A 16469-nucleotide genomic window follows, 5' to 3' on the forward strand; every position below is an offset into this window, starting at 1 on the left:
TGACTAGCCATGGCCATTTTCCCTGCTTGCATTGCGGCCTACGGCAACTCTACTATAGCATGCTTACCGTGAATAAGAAGCTCAGCTTAATTAATTATGCACTAAATTAGGAATATTCGCTGTATTTTAGAAATATTCTTCTTCTTTTGACATCTCTTCATGCTGTGTTGTATTCTATGTTTGGGCATCCTCCGTCACTGCTGCGCCTCCTTCACTGATGCTCCCAGGACCGACCATATTTTGGAGAAATCATTTCCCGATATGGATTCTACTTTCAGCTGAAAGCTGTCCAACACGAAGAATCGATCTACAGCTTTTATATGCAGGTGAGACTTGGAACTGTTTTATACAATTTTAAAACTCAGTGCCAGGCACACAACTCCCAAGGTGACCTTTTAAGCACTGGAGCGAGCATGTCCCAATTGCGCTTTTACATGTAGCCAGTACTTAATTCGTAGGAAAATAAGTGCAGAGACCCTAAGTTTTTCTTAGGAGCCCCCACCAATGCTGCTGAATATTAGGACTGCCTCTTATGATTCCACTTTGTGCCTCTTTCTCCTACTACCCTACTCTTCCTGTCTCTATAGCGCATTCTGCCAGGTTATTTTTCATCCCTACTGTGTCTACCTTTATCACTATTTTCCAATCTTTTTCTTCGGCCTTCTTTCTCCCCTTTCCCCTTTCTTTCTCTTGCTCTGAATCAAATTCTATTGATGACAAAAAAGTGCCAGGCCCCAAAAATGAGTTTCAGTGGCTCTGCCAACACCAGCACAAAATGGGAACTGCATGAATCACTTCTTAAATTGAACTTTCCATAGAAGAAAGACATGCCACATTCAACTAGCATTGGCAAAGACCGTAGGTCTGGCCTTGGCAAAGGTTGTTTCCAGTGCAATTGATTATTTTTATTATTATTATTTTTTTGCAGTCATAGGGCCAGATGTACCACCATTTTTTGCTGTCACAGAGGGGCCTTTTGCAACCGCAAAAAACGGTAGCACAATGTACCAACCCTATTTGCGAGTTGGTAATGAAATAGGGACTCGCAAAATAGGGTTAGCGACTCGCTATTAGGAAGGGGCATTGAAAGGGCGTCCCTTCCTAATAGCGACTCTGAATCCTATGTAAGAATGTTTTGCGACCCCTTCCCCTTTGTGAATGGGTGCCCAAACATTTTTTTAAAGCTGGCAGTGGTCCCAGGGACCACTACCTGCCCTTAAAAAATGAAACAAAAAACGTTCCATTTCCATTTTATTTTTTTTAAATGCATCCCGTTTTCCTTTAAGGAAAACAGGATGCATTTAAAACAAGCATTTGCAATGCAATAGGTCTCGCATTAGGAAATTTTGAGCTATTGGTATTGTAAATGACAAATATTTTATTTATATGTTGGTTTTGAAAATAGCGAAATTAATAGCTTTGTCATATACAATGCCAATAGTTTAAACTTCCGCAAATATGACACCTATAGCATTTGTAATGCAATATTTGTTGTATTTACATGACTTAGATGTATTAATATCACAAATAACAATGGCTTTTATTTTTTTTTATAATTAATACTTAAATAAAAGTTATTGTAATTTATAATGGCAATAGCTTAAACTTTTGTAAATAACTTTTGGGAAGATTATGTTCAGTGTATGTTATTGTGATGAAAATCCAAGAACAGCAGTGAAATATTAACACCTTTTTATGACATTTGTAATAAAGCTTGAAACATTGAGAGAACATATTAGAACCAGTTGTTGTTGAATGGTTGCACAGAGTGATGCTGTGGCCTTCAGTGGTGCTGAGTGATGCTGTGGCATTCAGTGGTGCTGTGGCGTTGAGTGGTGCTGAGTGATGCTGTGGCGTTGAGTGATGCTGTGGCATTGAGTAATGCTGTGAAGTTGAGTGATGCTGTGACGATGAGTGATGCTGTGACGATGAGTGATGCTGTGGCGTTGAGTGATGCTGTGGCATTGAGTGATGCTGTGGCATTGAGTGATGCTGCGGCATTGAGTGATGCTGTGGCGTTGAGTGTCGCTGTGGCGTTGAGAGGTGCTATGGCATTGAGTAATGCTGTGACGTTGAGTGATGCTGTGACGTTGAGTGATGCTGTGACGATGAGTGATGCTGTGGCATTGAGTGATGCTGTGGCGTTGAGTGATGCTGTGGCACTGAGTGATGCTGTGGCGTTGAGTGTCACTGTGGCGTTGAGGGGTGCTATGGCATTCAGTGGTGCGGAGTGATTCTGTGATGCTGAGTGATGCTGTAGCATTCAGTGGTGCTGTGGCATTGAGTGGTGCTACGTGATGCTGTGGCGTTGAGTGATGCTGTGGCATTGAGTGATGCTGTGGCGTTGAGTGATGCTGTGGCGTTGAGTGATGCTGTCGCGTTGAGTGAGGCTGTCGCGTTGAGTGAGGCTGTCGCGTTGAGTGAGGCTGTCGCGTTGAGTGATGCTGTGGCATTGAGTGATGCTGTGGCGTTGAGTGATGCTGTGGCATTGAGTGATGCTGTTGCGTTGAGTGATGCTGTGGCATTTAGTGATGCTGTGGCATTGAGTGGCACTGTGGCGTTGAGGGGTGCTATGGCATTCTGTGGTGCTGCTGTGGCATTGAGTGATGCTGTGGCGTTGAGTGGTGCTGTGGCATTGAGTGGTGCTGTGGCATTGAGTGATGCTGTGGCATTAAGTGATGCTGTGGCGTTGAGTGATGCTGCGGCGTTGAGTGATGCTGTGGCGTTGAGTGATGCTGTGGCATTGAGTGGTGCTGTGGTGTTGAGCAGTGCTGTGGCATTCAGCGGTGCTGTGGCATTGAGTGTAGTTGTGGCGTTGAGTGTAGTTGTGGCGTTGAGTGGAGTTGTGACGTTGAGTGGAGTTGTGACATTAAGTGGAGTTGTGGCATTGAGTGGTGCTGTGGTGTTGAGTGCTGCTGTGGTACTGTGGCGTTGAGTGGTGCTGTGGCATTGAGGGGTGCTGTGGCGTTGAGGGGTGCTGTGGCATTGAGGGGTGCTGTGGCATTGAGGGGTGCTGTGGCATTCAGTGGTGCTGAGTGATTATGTGGCACTGAGTGATGCTGTGGTGTTGAGTGATGCTGTAACGTTGAGTGGTGTTGTGACATTGAGTGGTGCTGTGGCATTGAGTGGTGCTGTAGCATTGAGTGGTGCAGGGCGTTGAGTGGTGCTGTGGCGTTGAGTGGTGCTGAGTGATGCTGTGGCGTTGATTGATGCTGTGGACAGATTGATGCTGTGGTGGCACTGAGTGATGTTGTGGTGGCAACAAGTGATGCTGTAGCGTTCAGTGATGCTGTAGTAGCGCATAGTGATGTTGTGGTGCCACTGAGTGATGTTGTGGTGCCCCTGAGTGATGTTGTGGTGCCCCTGTGTGATGTTGTGGTGCCCCTGTGTGATGTTGTGGTGCCCCTGTGTGATGTTGTGGTGCCCCGGTGTGATGTTGTGGTGCCCCGGTGTGATGTTGTGGTGCCCCGGTGTGATGTTGTGGTGCCTCGGTGTGATGTTGTGGGGCCCCTGAGTGATGTTGTGGGGCCCCTGAGTGATGTTGTGCGGCCCCTGAGTGATGTTGTGGGGCCCCTGAGTGATGCTGTGGTGATGCGATAGATAGAGTGAGGGCGATAGAGTGAGGGCGATAGAGTGAGGGCGATAGAGTGAGGGCGATAGAGTGAGGGCGATAGATAGTGAGGGTGATAGATAAATAGAGGTGTAGCAAGAGATGTAGAGAGAGAGGGGTGTAGAGAAAGAGGGGTGTAGAGAGAGAGGGGTGTAGAGAGAGAGGGGTGTAGAGAGAGGGGGTGTAGACAGAGAGGGGTGTAGACAGAGAGAGGCGTGTAGAGAGAGAGAGGGGTGTAGAGAGAGAGGGGTGTGGAGAGAGAGGGGAATGGAGAGAGAGGTGTGGAGAGAGAGGGGTGTAGAGAGAGAGGGGTGTAGAGAGAGGGGTGTAGAGAGGGGGGTATAGAGAGAGGGATGCAGAGAGAGGGATGTAGAGAGAGGGGTGTAGTGAGAGAGGGTTGTAGAGAGAGAGGGGTGTGGAGAGAGCAGGGTGTAGAGAGAGGTGTAGAGAGAGGTGTAGAGAGAGGGATGTAGAGAGAGGGGTGTAGAGAGAGGGGTGTAGAGAGAGAGGGGTGTAGAGAGAGAGGGGTGTAGAGAGGGGGTGTAGACAGAGGGTTGTAGAGAGAGAGGGGTGTGGAGAGAGCGGGGTGTAGAGAGAGAGGTGTAGAGAGAGGGATGTAGAGAGAGGGGTGTAAAGAGAGGGGTGTAGAGAAAGAGGGGTGTAGAGAGAGAGGGGTGTAGAGAGAGAGGGGTGTAGAGAAAGAGGGGTGTAGAGAGAGAGGGGTGTAGAGAGAGAGGGGTGTAGAGAGAGGGGGTGTAGAGAGAGGGGGTGTAGAGAGAGGAGGGTGTAGAGAGAGGGGGGTGTAGAGAGAGGGGGGTGTAGAGCACTGTGTCTTTCCCTTCATCTCTTTTCATTATGTTAATGTGCCAGAAAATATCATATCATGCTTAATTAAAGACACTTAAAGCTGCATTTAACCTATTTATAACCTATTTATAAGTGCTTAAAATCTTAGGAGATAAGGGACCTAACACATAAAGATATTAACATATGGAACAAAGGAAAGTGGTCCAGTGGAATCCATAGCTTGAGTAGCTGCTTACATTTTTATCAAAATAGACGTCCCCACAGAGATACTGAAATAGTGAAATAGTGTGTACATTTAACACTTGGAACCCATTATAAAGGGTGTGAAGCTAATGATGTTCAAGTCCACACAGAGGTTGTGTGTAATTATAGAAATGCCAATGTGTGAAAAAATGAGGGGAGCATCAAATATAATATCACCAGGGAGAAAACGGTAAGTATGAAGCAAACAATAAATTAAAATGTACAAAATGTTATGTTTATTAAGTAATTATACTCAAGCTAAAAACATTAAAATTCTTAACACATAATAAAATCAAAATGCAACATATAGCGAATTCTAAACAATTAATGTAATACAAACAATGACACCATTAATTCATAAAATCTAAAATTTCAATCAAATATAAACAATGACACCATTAATTCATAAAACAGTGGCGGACAATCTTAGTCCTCTTCGACGCGCGTTTCGGCGTTTTCACAAGAACGCCTTCTTCAGGATGCCACATACACAATCTGAAAGACATGTACAACCAATTAAAAATCATCCTTATTAAGTCAAGATGTGCTCACCTATCATCAAGACTTCAATACAGTTACATGAAAACAAAAATCAAAAAAGGACTGCTTTACATACCAGAAAAACTCCCTACTCAAAAGTTAAATTGTTTAAGTTTATCATTGTGAATCGGGCCCAATTTTAATGAGGACTTAAACACAATCCTCTTTGTGCACTATCTCTGTGGGGACTTAAACATCACTATAATAACACTCTGTATTTGTATGGGCTTAAAAAACTATAATAAAACACTGTCTTTGTGGAGACTTGAACATCACTATAAAAACATACTATCTCTGTGGGGACTTGAGCATTCAAGTAACTAAACACAAGCTCTGTTTCAACTTAAAGCACCAGGGGGGCCATGAGGCACAGGGTCAAGACTGATTTGCATATAGCAGGGTCTCAACTGGCGTTGAAAAGTGAGCTAAAGACGATGATGGATTCAACCCAGATCTGTGACTGGGGGGGAGTGACTGAAAAGTTTCAGCACTCAGTCCTTCATCTCTTTGTTGGTTTTGTTCCCCCTACATTGGGACCCAGACATGGGTCCCTTGCTCATTTTGCCACTGGATTCAAGCGAGCTTGGCTGATGAGGGAGTGTTATCCCAGAACCGGTACCAGGATGCATGTTTTCGGTCCAGGGAAGACCTGGCTTGGCAGTTCGGGCTGGACTGTTCCCATGAGGCATAGGGCCAAGACTGATTTGCATATAACTGGGGCTGATCTGGGGTGGCGAAGTTAGCTAAAGAACGATGATGGATTCAACCCAGATTTGTACCTGGGGCTGAGTGACTGAAAGGTTTCACCACTCCGTCCATCATCTCCTTTTGTTTGCTTCGACTTGAACATCATCAGCTTCACATTCTCTTTATGGGGTTTTGTGAATTTTGAAAAGTAGTACAGTTAGACTTTTGGTCAAAATTTACCTTTGTGAATACTGAAAAGTAGTACAGTTAGACTTTTTGTCTATGTTTACCTTTGTGAATCGGGTCCTATTTTAATGAGGACTTAAACACAATTACCTTCATGCACTATCTCTGTGGTGACTTAAACATCGCTATAATAACACACTATCTTTGTGGGGACTTGGATAACACTGTAATAAAACACTATCTTTGTGGGGATTTGAACATCTCTATGATAACACACTATCTCTGTGGGGACTGGAGCATTTCTATAATTAGGCGTAAATAACATGGACCCCCTGTAAGAGCAACAGAATATGTTTGACAGGGAAAAAGACAATGTGTGAAAAAATGAGGGGAGCATCAAATATAATATCACCAGGGAGAAAACGGTAAGTATGAAGCAAACAATAAATTAAAATGAACATTTGAGATGTCATCAGTGATGTCATCAGTGATGACATCAGTGATGTCACTGACCATGTCATGAATGATGTAATATGTGACATGATCAGCAGTGGATTGCGGGTGCGCGATATATAGTTAGTGCAACTAACTATATATGAAATTTCAATGGTTTTGTGTGAGTAAAATAAGGTTTTGTAAATGCTAATCCCTAACTATATATGTTCTATAACCCATGTTTTTTTCAGTGAATTTTCAAGGTTTTGTAAATGCTAATTCCTAACTATATATGGTCTATAACCTATGGTTTTTTCAGTGAATTTCATTGGTTTTTTAAAAGCTAACATCTGTAGCTGTAAAATGTATTATTCTTTAAATCTTAAAATATATTTTACATGTTTTTGATACAATTTTTTTTTTATTTATTTTTTTGTTTTGCTCCCAGTCCGCGAACCGGTTAGCTTCCCGTTAGCTCAATTTGGAGCCGCGACTCGGTCCGCGAACCGGTAAACGTTCCGTTTGCGTAACTGTTGCATTAGCATGACGTTTTGCGTTGACGCGTAATACGTCATGTGACGCGCCAAGTTAGCGTACACGGAAGCGGGCAGGAACGCGGCGCAAAGCGCGAAACGTAAACACAGCAGGTCATGTGACTCGGTAATAACACTTTTCATTGGTTCATTTCACTTTTGGTTTCATAATGATGTAATACTAGGTCATGTGATCTAAAATTAACACTTTTGATTGGTTTAGAACTTTTGCTTTTCCCAAATGATGAAAACCCCTCCTTCTTTCCTCACTCTGACTTTCATCTTGGTGAGAGAAAGACCCTTTATTAACATTGAGCAATGGCTTCTTTAGTAGCTTCAGCTGGTTCTTCCCCACCACCTCCACCACATCCAAGCAAGAGAGGACCACCTGCTGAAGTTATTATTCAAGAAGAAGAGGAAGAACAGGAAGAGGAGGAAGAGCAGGAAGAGACACTGTTTTTGCCAGAGGAGCCCAGGAGGTATCATCGGAAGGAGAATTATATTTGGCAATTTTTTTAATTTCCTGAGGGCCAAAAGAAAGTAAATGCACGCTACGTGTTTTGCCGTATATGTAATGATAGACTGTCCAGGGGGACTGATAAAAAATACAGTTACGACACTTACACTATGCATCGGCATATGAGTAGGTGGCATCCTAACAACTATAGTGCTGCCCAGTTACGAGACGAGCAAGAAAATCCCCCTTCGATGGCCAGAAGATCGGTTGTGCAGGAAGTGACGGGACCAGAGGCGAGGGAGATGGTCCCAAACATACAAATGAAGTTTGGGGAAGTGAAACAAGTGTGCGTGCGCTGTAATCAATTCATTTGCTACAGAGAAAGTAGCATTACTCTAATTATCAAAGCTATTGATAATCATATTTGCCCGAAACGCCCCAAACAATAAATTCTTCTTTTTTTTGTTGCTCCTGTTGAGCCCTTTACAATGAATCGTTTTCGTTTCCCCTCTCCCCCAAAAAAACCAAAAAAATATCAAAATGTTCAGAAAATACAAAAAAATTAAAAAAATGTTCTGAAAAATAATTTAAAAAATTTAAAACAACAAAAACAAACAAAAAAGTTCTTTTCAGAACTACCTCCCCATTATAAAAAAATTGGTAGAATATTTGGAACTCTGCCAACCTCTATTTCTTTTAGTTCGCTTCCCGGTTCGCACTCCGGTACGCGAACCGGGAGCGAATCAAAAAAAAATTTTTTTTTAAAAAGAACAGTAAATATAAGGGAAGGAAACAGACAGTTATGTTAAAAGAAAGACAGCTATAGGGAGTAAACAAAAGATACTGTTACCCGCAATCCACTGCTGATGATGTCACATATTACATCATTCATGACATGGTTAATGACATCATCAGCAGTGGATTGCGAGTAACAGTATCTTTTCTTTACTCCCTATAGCTGTCTTTCTTGTAACATAACTGTCTGTTTCCTTCCCTTATACTTACTGTTCTTTTTTAAAAAAAAAAATTGTGATCAATCAGAAACAGTGACATTAATAGAGACAGAGTGAGTGAACAAGAGTGAAGAAGTATGAGAAGAGAGGGACTGAGAAAAATAGTGGAAGGAGTAGAATAATTAAGTAATAGAGAAAGGAATGAGGGAAGTAGCAAAGGCAGGAAAGTAAGGATTAAACAAATGAAGCAGTAGAACTAATAGAAGTTAAATGTGATAGATTAAATGATTGATTCAGGATGACGATAAGGTGTGGCCTCTCCAAAAGTTTGTTTAAGGTGAGACCTACTCAGGGTTGCATATCAAATTTATGCTTGTTGAAGAATACAGAGGAGATAATACATGTGAAGGCCTACCATTGAAGTAAAACATGTCCACTTCACTCTTGAACAACGGCCAGACCTCTTCTGTGTCCATAGACAGACCTAAACTTCATCTGCACAATGTCATTCGTAAACTTAGAAAACACAAGTAATGTAATTGAAAAACGTGGAGTTTCTTTTGCTCATTTCACAATCACATCACCTGTGTTGCCTTTGCTTAGGAATCTCATAGTGCAGATGTAGTCCAGCATATGAAACAGTACCCAGAAGTGCAGCAGTGTATGCATTAACTTTGATATTTACAGAAGCATCAGTTTCACCATGTCTACCTCACATTTCTAAATGTATATCATAAGTACAAAAAGTAGAGCATTAATTATACATGTTAAATGGTTTATTTTTGCTGTTGTCAGAATGTATCAAATTTCACTTAAATCAGTGACTTGAAGGTATTCATCATGTAACAGCGGGGAAAAAAAAACCACAATCAAAATGATTGTGTTTAAAAAACCCATACAACATAAGAAATCTGAATTCAAAACTCCTTAAAATTAACTTACTTTCCATAACGTCGAAGGATGTCCTATGAACAGCGTACACTCTGTTGTGCTATTAATATTTTCAGCCCGCCACTTTCTGAAAGAAAACCTCCATCGTTTTGAAAAATATGTTACATACGATAAAAGACTTCTCACATTCTACCACATGTTTCCACATGGCCAAATCATGTTGGAGCGATTTACAACTCTTGGAATTCTTGTAATCAAATCCCGTAATTTTCTATTTTCGCAACTTTCAGAAAGAAAACATTTAAGATTACTTTCACAATCCTGGACTACTAATATCTTACCCTTCTTGCTCACTCATGTTCTACTTTTCCTATGACACTGATACTGCTTACTATGAAGCAGACTTACTTGCCTCAGGTTTATATAGTTGGATTTTTAAAATGACATTATAATTAAAAGTTTTGGACCAATAATCTAGACAGCATTGCAGACTTACATTCCCTCTACTCCATGAACCTCTTGCAATTCCTCAGAGCAAATCCCGAGATTCTTTCCTTAAAATTTTGGTTTTAAAAACACCAGGTAAGAATTTTTAAGGTCATACGGCAATTTTTTTTTGAAAGTTACAACAGAATCGTTGCAGAATGACCAGCCGTTTCTAGACTTTAAATAAGCTGTGTAATGTCCAGATGTTGTTGAAGGACCATCATGATAGATAATTGCTGCAGTTACAAAAGTCCTTCCTGATATTGACAACTGCGAAGCAACAACATTTTTTATTAAAGTTGTCAATTTTGATCCATCAGGCCTACATCGTTGGATCATTAAAATGACATACTGGCCATATCTTCGTATAAATAATGTTGACATCATTTCAGATTTACATTGGCTACACTCCATGTTGTGATCAGCTGCTTTTACTAGCTTATTAAAGGACACTGATTTACTGTCTGGCAAAGTTAAATATATAAATCTTTCTGAGTCTACACTAGTAGTACTTGATGCCCTACAGTTCTCGCAGTCATGCTGCCATTGATAAGAAAGCCCAAACAGGTGATCTACATCTACACCCTCATCTTGCAATACATCAAGCATATACATTAAAAACTCCTGACAATCCTGCTGAATATTTTCAGAGAAGTCTGTTTGACCTGAACATTCGTCTAACAGATAACGAACTTCAGACACACTTTCTACTTTTGTTCTATCAGTGCTACATTTCTCTAACACAGAATTCAACAAACAGCATAAACTTTGCTCAGAATTGATCACAATCTGTTCTTTTAAAGTCTCTAGTGAAAAGACAACATTGACCACTACATTAGCATAGCAGTTGACACCAGAACTGTTTTCAAATTGGAAACCGACAACATCTTCAACAGAATCCATTTTCTTTCTGCTTACAATTTTCGGTTCATCGACTTTTGGGCTTTTTGCTACAACCTCCCTACTATTACTGATATTTCTTCGTTTCCGGCCTACCACACGTTTCTCAAACAAAGGATATTGAGGCAAATGTGGCGTATACTCTCTTCTTAACCTATTGTATTCCTTAACACAATCTAGATCTGCACAAATGTTTATGACATCACAGTCAATCAAGTACAATCCTGATAAAGATCTAACTCGTGACAAAGCCACATATGCCATACCTTCCTTGAACACAGAACTTCCAATATTCACCAATGCACTATCTACACTTAAACCTTGCGATTTATGGATTGTCACCGCATATGCCAAGCAAACAGGAAACTGTTTACGGCGAACATATAAGTCTTTAACAAGCAAAAACCTTGCAGAACAACGACCAATTAGCTGTACTTCCTCAATGCCATCAAATTTAATTTTTAAAAATTCAATTCCATCTCTACTTTTGTATTTCTCAAAATCAACAACATTACCCATTGATCCATTTACCAGACCTCTTTCAACATGTAAATTCCTTCTCAAAAGGATTCGGCAATTTAAACACACATTCAAAGTCTTTTCAAAACCCACTGTTTTAGAAATAGTCTTCTCTAATGAATCCAATTTTGATTTCAAATTCTCAGACAAAATAATTGTTGATCCCATATGCTCTATTCTGTCAATAGCTTCAAGGTTCACAATCTCTTGCTTTTCTAAATTCAACATTTTGTTGTTGAAGATGGCACATTCCGCAAGAGTTGGCATCAAACATATTCCGGATTTCTTCTCAGTAATTTTCTGAAAAATATTCTCAGGCACAACGTCTTGTTCTGGATATAAATTTGACAGTAATCGTGCATGTAATGCTTTTTTTCCATGCTCGGTCACTTTTCCAATTCTAATATCTTGTAGAATATTCTTGTAATCTTCATCCTTTGCCTGACGCATATTTTCATGCAGTTCAGCATAATTGAAGTTTAACCATATATAGACGTTGCCAATGCTCCCTAGGCACTTCCTGGTATCTTCATGCGTGAGTATTTTGAACACAGGTTGTCCTTTTACTGGTGTCAGCTGTAGAAGATCTCCGAAAACAATGATGTGTTTGCCACCAAATAACACATCATACTCAGTTTTAAGAACTTCTTGCATTCTCAAATGCACAAAGGCAAGCATGACATTGGAAACCATGCTTACTTCGCCAATGATAAGAAGTTTCATTTTCCTCAAGACTCTTGAAACTTCACAACAAGCATCCCCAGATAACTTGTGGTATTGTAATTTGTTGTCATGCTCCACTGGCAGCATCAGTAGACGATGCAAAGTAATACCTTTAATGTTATGTGCTGCCAGTCCAGTAGGAGCGGTAACAACACAAGACAGCGATGACTCAGTCCTTTCCTGCAAATAACAAGAAATTGCTTTAATAAGGAAACTTTTTCCAGTTCCCGCTTCTCCACTCACGTACAGTCGGACAGGCTTCAACGACGTACATGAGCACTCTTTCTTCTCATGACTTAATCCATGATCAATTTGCTTGGTAACTTCGTCATATATTTTCCTCTGCTCAACGTTGAGTTGTTTTTCCAAGTCTTCTAAGTTAACCGCATCCTCCTGAGCATGTGCCATGGCTCTTTCCACTTCATTCATAGCAGTGGCAGCTTCATTTTCGATAATAGGTCCTCCTAGTGGATCCTGACTCAATGAAACAGAACTCTGACTGTCCTGAGAACTGTCTCTGGCAATCTCGGCTGCAATCGTTGCTTCCTGCTCAATTTCCAAAGTCAACATTTCTTGATATTTGGGAAAAGCAGGACATTCTATGGTCTCCTTGGCGGCAGTGAAAGAGTCTTCGTAACAGAGGAAATCTCCAAGCAGTTCCTCTTCTGCACGCCAAGGCTTGAACAGTTGCAAAAGTGCTAAATAGAAAAACTCCTTTTTTTCTGGAGATTCGCCACTCAATTTTCGATGATTTACCAAGTGGCATTTTCTTTGCTTCACCAGACATCCCTCACTTCCAATTACAGCATACACTCCTTTCTCAATATCTTCTTTGAAGTTCCTTTTGAATATGTAATTTTGTAGAACCTCATACAAACAAACATTCTCGAGGTGAGTGCTTCGATTTGGATAATATGTATCCAACATGTTGGTCTTCAAAATGTCGGTACTGTTTGGCTCCTTTTCCGCCAAATACTCAATTTCCCGCACAGGTTTCAGAACTCGATTACGCGTTGCAGCAAGACCAAGACTCGCCCAAACGATACTCCTGGATTTAGAATAAAGACTTGCTGAAGACAACCGGTCAGAACATTCGTAAGCTCCAATTTCTCGATGCGACAACATCTTCAGACTGAAACTGTACAACTTCTTACTGAGGCTCTTTTCATGGGAAATGTCCTCCCACATATCCTTCAATTCTGTCTTTTCTTTTTTGGTGATGTAAGATGTCACATACCGAGCCACAGCCATACAGTTGTCAGCCACAAACTGTATATCCATGTTAGCATTCCACATGGACAAAATCACTGGGTTGTAGTCGTCGATGTACTTGGACTCTTCGTTCCTTTTCAAATTGTATGTATTTTTGGGTGATTTCCTCGTCACATTATGTCGCAGAGAAGACATCAAACTGTTCACTCTTCCTTTAGAAATCACCGGTCGTGGAAAGTTGAAACGACATTTGGTGTAGAACTTGTCCTTGTTTCTGAATTTACGACGACAGTACTTTCCACAACGATGGCTTTGGAAACGTAGAACTTGTTCTCTTAGGCTTTTCTTCTCCGTTGCGTTTGGAACAGCACACGTAGAATACTGTTCTATGAAATTCATCACTAAGTCATCCGGATCTGTTCCAAATTTAGGTGCATCCTTGATCCACAGCAACATATGTATATGAGGAGCACCTCTTGCTTGGTACTCCTTTCTCCAGAAGAAATCCAACACCTCTCCAAGAGGTGGATTCTTCTTATTTGTGATGAAAGACATCATAGCTTCAAACTATGATTGAAGTACCTGCATACATTCACTGAATCCAAAGAGCACAGTTCTCCGGGTGTCTTGAATTCAATGTTTTCAATGTTTCCATTTGCCTCTCGTAGAAATTCAAGTAAGTCTTCCCAGCCATACTCGGCACAGCTCAGAGTGAGGAACCATGTCGGAGTTCCTAAGTTCCTCAGCATACATTTTAAATCACCATGACGATGGTACCAGTATTCATTAGTACCACGCTGACACGCCATGAGATTAATTAGGTGAGAATCCAAAATACTGTATATATATCCATCCACTTCTTGCTCCTCTTTGCGCGGTCCAGGCGCTGCTTTTAGTAGTACGTTACCCCACGGCTGAGCACGCCGCCTTCAATTTCCAAACACCATTCCAAAAGAAAGAATTGGGTCGCACTCCATCAACCATTATCAAAGTTCCAAGTGATTTATTTCCACAAGTCTCCAAACATTCTAACCAGAATGGTTAGAATGTTTGGAGACTTGTGGAAATAAATCACTTGGAACCCAAACATTCTAACCAGAATGGTTAGAATGTTTGGAGACTTGTGGAAATAAATCACTTGGAACTTTGATAACGATTGATGGAGTGCGACCCAATTCTTTCTTTTGGAAAACTGAGGGTTATGGAACACTTGAGAGCCATCGACAAAGCAGACCCCAGCTACCCAGTGGCCCGCCACTTCGCGGAGGTTCATGGACGAGACCGTAAATTGCTACAATATTACGGTCTAGATACCATACCCCCTAACGTGAGGGGCGGAGATCGCCTGAGACGACTCCGTAGACTTGAATCTAGGTTCATCATAGATCTCTCTACGAAGCACCCCAGGGGCTTAAATGCGGGGGAGGAGATGGCGTTCCACCTGGGAAAATAGGATCATGAAGTACCGTGTAGGTCATATAAAGTGTGAAATACTTCCCCATCTGTAAGAAACATCAGAGGAGTATTGTAGTAAGAATTCTAGGTGATCAGACAATGTATACAGGGTCTTCAATGTAGCTGTAATGAGATGTTGAATGTGACGCATGCTGAAGTACTTGTTTGTTTGTTTTATAACGAAATATGTAATTGTTTTTCAAGCACATATAATCTGGCTTACCATCTTCGCATAATCCGTACGCTCATTAGATCAGGGCCCTATACTATGTTGAATGGACCCGGATCAATTACACTGAAATTTGTTCCTTCGCCTAGAACCCACTTATGCAAAGGATTTGAATAATGTTGTGTCCCAAGGATTTTATAATCTTATTTACATAACAATGTTGATGAATCTATATTCAGCTATGGAGTTGTACAGTTTTGCGATTCATTCGGTAACATAAGATGATATGTGCCTGCAGAAATAGGTGGACTATTACCTGACATATTAGATAGAGGACCTTAGCCGATCCACGGCTTTATTTTATTCTGTTTATGTCATAAACATTATAATTTTTGTGTATTCCCACTTCCTGTATGGATTTGCCCATCTATGGGCTCTATTGCATAACCTGTAATGATCTTTAGGTTGTACATATTGACATTCTAAGATGGCGCCCACAGCGACCACAGTGGGGTTGTCCTCTGTCTATTTCTATGGTTATGACAAGAAAGCGAAAATGTCTTATTTAATCCATCTAAAAATGTAAACTGTTGTTACCACACTGACGAAGGCAGCACACCGAAACGCGTTTGTGGAGAGTGCTTGCGAGAAATAAACCTGCATGCTTGAAAGTAACCCTCGAGTGCTGTTGTCTTCTTCATATACGAGGAGGAGTTGGAGCGTTATATATATATATATATATATATATATATATATATATATATATATATATTTTTTTTTTTTTTTTTTGTGCAAGAGTAGAAAAAAATCAAGTTGGCAGTGGTACATCACACCTTTTTTGGAAGACACATTCTCAAAATGTGCTCAGATGAAACATGGGAAACTTTCACAAAGTTGAAAGATCTATTTGTTCAGCCGTTCATATTTGGAGTGTAAAATAGAAATTCTTAAAGAAGGCTTATACATTCTCAAAAGTGCCGGTGTCAGCTATAAGAGCCTATCTCTGCAGTGATGGTCTTCTTATTTGAAGGGCAAAACATATACAAGAATGTTACAAATTGTATCACTGAACTGAGCTGGTATGCTCAAAATGCAAGAGAAGCGAAAGCCATTTTGGCTGACTTACAGCTCTCTTTTTCATGGGAATAAAAACCTCAGAATGTGCCTAAATATCGGAATCTTTCACAATGTTAACAAAAATAATTTTGAGGAGTGATCCCAAATGTTGCACTTCGGTGTGTGGGGTCTAAAACTAGACTTCCTAAAAGGAGCCGGTGAATCCTTTGTTCAGAAATAGAGAAGGACAATTTGATAGTCATGCAATAACTGTTTTTATGAGAAAAGAAACCTTAAAATGTGCCCATGGTAAAGATAGGAGTCCTTCACACAGTTGAAAACGTGTTTTTAGCAGTGGGCATTTTATACATCCAGTCTTAAACACCAAGGGCTTCATTTATGAAAAGTGTTGCATCGCTGCTTGAAAGCAGTGATGCAACACTTTTCAGTGCGCCCTCCTTGCGACATGATGGATGTGCCGCATTTATTGTACTGCGCACCATATTGCAAGGAATGACATATGTCAGGAATCCTGACATATCTGTTGGCGCAAAACCCTTGCATTTCTGGAGTTGTGTCGTAAGCATGATGCAATTCCAGCAATGCA

General features: G+C 40.9%; 1 protein-coding gene across 1 annotated transcript in view; it reads left to right on the forward strand.

Annotated features, from left to right (window-relative positions):
* The window catches only part of BTBD16 (BTB domain containing 16), an 887756-nt gene that overhangs the window by 680374 nt on the left and 190913 nt on the right, over window positions 1-16469 (forward strand). The window contains exon 15 of the mRNA XM_086920301.1: window positions 228-326. Within this exon, the coding sequence (XP_086776427.1) occupies window positions 228-326 (99 nt within the window). The remainder of the gene's footprint in view (window positions 1-227; window positions 327-16469) is intronic.

This window comes from Lissotriton vulgaris, chromosome 5, assembly GCF_964263255.1.
Source record: "Lissotriton vulgaris chromosome 5, aLisVul1.2, whole genome shotgun sequence".
In the NCBI taxonomy this organism is placed as follows: domain Eukaryota; kingdom Metazoa; phylum Chordata; class Amphibia; order Caudata; family Salamandridae; genus Lissotriton; species Lissotriton vulgaris.